This window comes from Bos grunniens, chromosome 13 (assembly GCF_055505025.1).
Source record: "Bos grunniens cultivar Pamir isolate PY7600 chromosome 13, Bosgru_T2T1.0, whole genome shotgun sequence".
Lineage (NCBI taxonomy): Eukaryota > Metazoa > Chordata > Mammalia > Artiodactyla > Bovidae > Bos > Bos grunniens.
This window is the reverse complement of record NC_141177.1, coordinates 57,716,259-57,722,929: the sequence shown is the minus strand read 5'-3', so window position 1 is coordinate 57,722,929 and position 6,671 is coordinate 57,716,259. Positions and strand designations below refer to the sequence as shown.

The 6,671-nt window shown below is 37.1% G+C and overlaps 1 protein-coding gene across 5 annotated transcripts in view; it reads right to left on the bottom strand.

Annotated features, from left to right (window-relative positions):
- The window catches only part of ENKUR (enkurin, TRPC channel interacting protein), a 65,443-nt gene that overhangs the window by 53,898 nt on the left and 4,874 nt on the right, over window positions 1-6,671 (bottom strand). For 4 of the 5 annotated variants that reach the window (XR_015139659.1, XM_086334351.1, XM_086334352.1 and 1 more), the window contains exon 2: window positions 2,165-2,310. The exons of the other annotated variant lie outside the window; for it this stretch is intronic. Coding sequence is in view for 3 of the 4 variants with exons in the window: in XM_086334351.1 (XP_086190477.1) it covers window positions 2,165-2,310 (146 nt within the window). In the remaining variant the exon portion in view is untranslated. The remainder of the gene's footprint in view (window positions 1-2,164; window positions 2,311-6,671) is intronic. 5 annotated transcript variants of the gene reach the window in all.

Below are 6,671 nucleotides of genomic sequence, written 5' to 3'. Positions count from 1 at the left end.
AAGATGGGAAGAGGCTAACTTTTTAAAAGACATAGACTCATTGCCCTCTTGTGTTTATTACCCAAAACCAGCAGGGAAGACATACTCAAGATGGGAAGAAGCTGCTTCATGCATACTTGTCACAAATCCTTTTTCATCTATTCTCCACTTTTCTAATGGCCTTTCCCCCAATATCCATGTGCTTTATGATCACAACTGACTACATCATTTGTGAGGCCCAGCACAAGATGAAAATGTGGGACTCCTTGATAAAAAGTTATTAGGAATTTCAAGATGACAAAAGCAGAGCATTAAACCAAGTGTGGGATCCTTTGAAGCATGGGGCCCAGGGTGGCTGCACAGGTAGCATGCCCAAGAAACTGATTCTCATTCAGGAAGCCTCTTCCATTACATCCAGTTCTTTCATTGTCCTAATGGTCTTCGAGATCTGAGAAATTTAAAGCCCCATACTCAAAGCTAAAATGAGACTGGTCATTGCTTTGACAACTGATAGCAATGGTTGTATTTTCATTTCCTGGAAAAAAGACTAGATAAGGTTCAGAGGCCAAGCAATTTTGCCCATTTGGGGTTTAGAACTCTTATAATTGTTGCTTGTTATTGATGTCATATGGATAGATCTGAAGATGATGGGTGGTGCTCGAGGTGGGGCTTTATCATATAGTCCAAGATATAGTTCAAGATGCTTACACCTTCAAAAGGAAAGTCTTTGGGGAAGGAAATTTAGCATTCTCTACTCTCTTTTTCTGGGAAATAGACGGGGAAACAGTGGTAACAGTGTCAGACTTTATTTTTTGGGGCTCCAAAGTCACTGCAGATGGTGACTGCAGCCATGAAATTAAAAGACGCTTACTCCTTGGAAGGAAAGTTATGACCAACCTAGACAGCATATTCAAAAGCAGAGACATTACTTTGCCAACAAAGGTTTGTCTAGTCAAGGCTATGTTTTTCCTGTGGTCATGTATGGATGTGAGAGTTGGACTGTGAAGAAGGCTGAACGCCGAAGAATTGATGCTTTTGAAGTGTGGTGTTGGAGAAGACTCTTGAGAGTCCCTTGGACTGCAAGGAGATCCAACCAGTCCATTCTGAAGGAGATCAGCCCTGGGATCTCTTTGGAAGGAATGATGCTAAAGCTGAAACTCCAGTACTTTGGCCAACTCATGCGAAGAGTTGACTCATTGGAAAAGATTCTGATGCTGGGAGGGATTGGGGGCAGGAGGAGAAGGGGATGACAGAGGATGAGATGGCTGGATGGCATCACTGACTTGATGGACATGAGTCTAGGTGAACTCCGGGAGTTGGTGATGGACAGGGAGGCCTGGCATGCTGCGATTCATGGTGTCGAAAAGAGTAGGACACGACTGAGCAACTGAACTGAACTGACTCTCTTTTTCTACTACATAGTGGGGTTTTTGAGAATTTTTTAAAATACATTTTTTCATTGTAGTGGATTTGTAATATTATAAATAACAGGTATACAATATAGTGATTCAGAATTTTTAAAGGTTATACTCCATTTATAATTACTATAAAATTTGACTGTATCACTTGTTATACAATGTATCATTGTATCTTATTTTATACATAATAATTTGAACCTCTTAATCCCCTATTTTATTGCCTCTCCTTTCCCTCTTCTCACTGGTAACCACTAGTTTACTCTGTTTGCTTCTTTTTTGTTATATTTACCAGTTTGTTTTCTTTTATATTCTACATATAAGTGACATCAAAAAGTTTACATCTTTGACTTATTTCCCTTAGTATAATACCCTCCAAGTCCATCCATGTTGCTGCAAATGGCAATAGTTCATTCTTTTTTTATGGTTGAGTGGGCTGCCGTCTATGGGGTCGCACAGGGTAGGACACGACTGAAGCCACTTAGCAGCAGCAGCAGCAGTATTGCATTGTATACATATACCACAACTTCTTTATCCATTAATCTGCTGATGGGCACTTAGGTTGCTTCCATGTCTTGACTAAATAATGCTGCTAGGAATACTACGGTGAACGTACTATATTCCTGATTTCTGCTTTTTCCTAGCCTCTAAAATTCTGTTTAATATGAGCTAAAGTTGTTATTACTGTGAACATTTAATATTCACAGACAAGATAATTGTAGTTAAATTACCCGTAAACACTTTTAAAATTAAAAAGTGATAAAACCTACTGGGTGGTAGAATTTTTTCCTTTGAGTGTTTCTTCAGGAAATCCTTTGGAGAAGGTACTTCAAGTTTTGCTGGTCCCATAGTTTTCATCGCAGTTTTAAATTTTTGCATGTCATCTTTTACAGTTGCTTTAAAAATTGATACATACCTAAAAATAAAAAAAAAACTGTAGCATGTATATCTTTAATAGAAACCATATAAAGTTTTCAAAAGGATATACACATTTCTAACTTACATATAGCTATATTCTATATTCTATAATATATATTTATATTCAATTGGAGATAGCCATTAAGCATAATTATCTGAGCCCTGTCCATCAGGCTTACGCAAGCTAGATTAAAGTTTTACTCTAATAAAACAGTGCCAGGATAAAGATGATCATAGTATTTACTTACTACTCTTTGACCATCTGTAGCATTTATAATGATGTAACCTCTCCCATTTCTGATATTGGTAGTATGTCTCTCCTCTCTCTCTCTTTTGTTCTTTTTCTTTTGCTTATAAGTCTTCTCTAATGTTCACATTTGCCATTTCAATGATTTCTGCACTGATCATTATTATAGCTCATTATTTGGAGTTTTTTCTCTTTAAGTTTCTTAAGGTACAATTTTAGCTATTTGACTTTGAACATATATACTTATATGTGTTTCCTGAGAAATCTGTATGCAGGTCAAGAAGCAACAGTTAGAACCAGACATGGAACAACAGACTGGTTCCAAATTGGGAAAAGAGTATGTCAAGGTTGTATATTGTCACCCTGCTTATTTAACTTATATGCAGAGTACATCATGCAAAATGCTGGGCTGGATGAAGCACAAGCTGGAATCAAGATTGCCAGGAGAAATATCAGCAATCTCAGATGCAGATGGCAGAAAGCGAAGAAGAACTAAAGAGCCTCTTAATGAAAGTGAAAGAGAAGAGTAAAAAAGCTGGCTTAAAACTCAACATTCAAAAAATCATGGCATCTCGTCCCATCACTTCATAGCAAGCAGATGGGGAAACAATGGAAACAGTGAGAGACTTTATTTTGGGGGGGCTCCACAATCACTGCAGATGGTGACTGCAGCCATGAAATTAAAAGACGCTTGCTCCTTGGAAGAAAAGCTATGACCAACCTAGACAGCATATTAGAAAGGAATGCATTTGAGTCAGTTCTAATGAGGTGAATGAACCTAGAGCCTATTATACAAAGTGAAGTAAGTCAGAAAGAGAGATAAATATTATACTGTAATATATATATACAGAATCTAGAAAAATCGTACTGAAGAATTTATTTACTGGGCAGCAACGGAGAAACAAACAGAAAATAGACTTATGGACATGGAGAGAGGGGAGGAGAGGGTGAGATGTATGGAAAGTGTAACATGGAAACTTACATTACCATATGTAAAATAGATAGCCAACGGGAATTTGCTGTATGACTCAGGAAACTCAAACAGGGGCTCTGTATCAATCTAGAGGAGTGAGATAGGAGGAAGGTTCAAAAGGGAGGGGATATATTGTATACCTATGGCTGATTCATGTTGAGATTTGACAGAAAACAACAAAATTCTGTAAAGCAATTATCCTTCAATAAAAAAATCAATAAATTAAAAAAAAAAGCAGAGACATTATTTCACCAACAAAGGTCTGTCTAGTCAAAGCTATGGTTTTTCCAGTAGTCATGTATGGATGAGAGAGTTGGACTATAAAGAAAGCTGAGTGCCACAGAATTGATACTTTTGAACTGTGGTGTTGGAGAAGACTTTTGAGAGTCCCTCCAATCACTCCATCCTAAAGGAAATCAGTTCTGAATATTCATTGGAAGGACTGATGCTGAAGCTGAAACTCCAATACTGTGGCCACCTGATGCGAAGCACCGTCTCATTAGAAAAGACCCAGATGCTGAGAAAGATCGAAGGTGGAAAGAGAAGGGGATGACAGAGGATGAGATGGTTGGATGACATCACTGACTCGATGGACGTGAGTTTGAGCAAGATCTGGGAGTTGGTGACGGACAGGGAAGCCTGGTGTGCTGGAGTCTATGGGGTTGCAAAGAGTTGGACACAACTGAGTGACTGAAATGACTTATCTAATAGAAGACAAAAATTCCCTCTAGGCATTGCTTCATAGCTGCATAGCACAAATTTTGATATGATATGCTTCCATTTGCATTCGGCTCAAAAACCTTTTAAATCCCCTTCTGATGTCTTCTTTGTGTTAGAAGTTTGTTTAGATGTGTTATGCTTGTTTGGGGACTTTCCAGATACCTCTCTGATTTCCAATTAATTTCTATCATGGTTAAAAAAATATAGTTTGTAAAATTTCAATCCTTTAAAGTTTTTTGACACTTGTTTTATGACACAAAGCACATTCTATCTTGGTAAATGTTCTATATACACTGGAAAAGGAAGTGTATATAGAACTTTTGACCACTATTCAACAACTGCCGCTATTGGCTGGAGTGTTCTATAACTGACAGGACAAAACAGGTTGGATACTATTTTCAAGTGTTCTAATAATCATTGAAAGAGAGATGTTGAAATCTCTGATTACAATTGTGGATTTATTTCTTCTTTTAGTTCTGTCAGCTTTTGCTTCATGTATTTTGAAGCTCCTAGGTACACAGCCTTTAGAATTAGCATACCTTCTTAAAAAACTGATCACTTCATTATTAGAAAGTAATACTCTTTATCCCTCTTAAAATTCTATAGTCTAAAATCTACTGTTTGATATTAATATAACCAATCCAGTATTCCTTTATGATAATACAATATTTGTCTATTCTTTGAGTTTTTTTCTGTGTCTTTATTTTTTAAGGGGGTTTTCAATAGCACCCCACTCCAGTACTCTTGCCTGGAAAATCCTATGGACGGAGGAGCCTGGTGGGCTGCAGTCCATGGGGTCGCTGAGGGTTGGATACGACTGAGCAACTTCACTTTCACTTTTCACTTTCACGCACTGGAGAAGGAAATGGCAACCCACTCCAGTGTTCTTGCCTGGAGAATCCCAGGGACGACAGAGCCTGGTGGGCTGCCATCTGTGGGGTAGCACAGAGTTGAACACGACTGAAGTGACTTAGCAGCAGCTTATGGAGAACACAGAATTTTTATCCTTTCTAACAGTTTCATAATTGTTTGGACTACTGACATTTAATGTGATTTTTTAAAATGTATTTGTATTTAAAATTTCCATCTTGCTATTGTTTTCTACATATCCCATTGCTGGTTCTTCCTTATTTTGTGCTGTCTTTTGTTTTTATTTTGTAGAAGTTCTAAGGTTTACAATATATGTTTACCTCATCACAGTCTACCTTCAAGTATTATTATACTACAAGTATTATTATACTACAGGATATAAGAACCTCACAAAAGCTTCTACCCCTCCCCCATCTTTATCCTAGGGTTCTATGAGTGTTATAAAACCTGTAATTCATTGTGGTTATTTTCCCCTTAAAAACCTAAGTATATTGTAACGAAATTTAAAAAGAAAAAAAAAAACTAACATTTACCCATCTGTGTGTGTGTGTGTATGCTCAGTTGGGTTCGACTCTTTGTGACCCTATGGGCTGTAGCCCACCAGGCTCCTCTGTCCATGGGATTCTCCAGGCAAGAATACTGGAGTGGGTTGCCCTTTCCTCCTACAGGGGATTTTCCTGACCCAGGGATCAAACTCTTGTCTCCTGTGACACCTGCATTGGCAGGTAGATTCTTTTACCATCGAGTCACCTGGGAAGCCATATTTACCATTTTATGTAATCTTTATGTCATTGTGCAAATCCAAATTTCCAGCTCATACCACTTTCTTGTGCATTATGGACTTTTAAAACTTCTGGCTTCCTGTGTTTTCTGATGAAATATTTGCTGACCTTCCTTCTTCCTCTGTATGCAATGTTTCTTTTTTCCTTGGCTGTTTTTAGTATTTTTCTCTTTATTACTGGTTTTAGGAAAGTTTATGTTAATTCCCCTTGGAATGGTTTCCCTCTTCTCTTCTTACAACTCCTCCTTTTCCCTCTTGGGGTTCATAATGATTCTTTGATTTGTAGATTTAAAGATCTCATTAATTTTATAAAAATTTTGACCACTATTCAAATATTTCTTCTTTATCTGTCTACTCTCCTTCTGGGATCCTAATTACACTTGTGTTAGGTTGCTTGATGTGGTCAACAGCTCACTGATTCTGTATTCCTTTTCAGTTTTTTTCCCCTCTCATTTTCATTTTGTGTTGTTTTATGTCTTTAAATCCAAAAATATTTTTTTCTTCAGTGTCTTAGCTATTATCCCCATTCAGTATACTATTTTCATTTTAGACATAGTATTATTTATGTATTCAACTTAATTTTTTTATCCTTCTATTTCTATGTCTTGCTCATGTTTTCATCTGCATTTGGAACACATGAAAATATTTTAAATAGTGGTTTTAATGTTCTTGTCTACTAATTCTCTGATATTGTTTCTTTGTCTGTTTGTATTGACTGATTTTTCTCTTGGTTATACATATTATATTTCTGGGACTAGAAACTTTTAG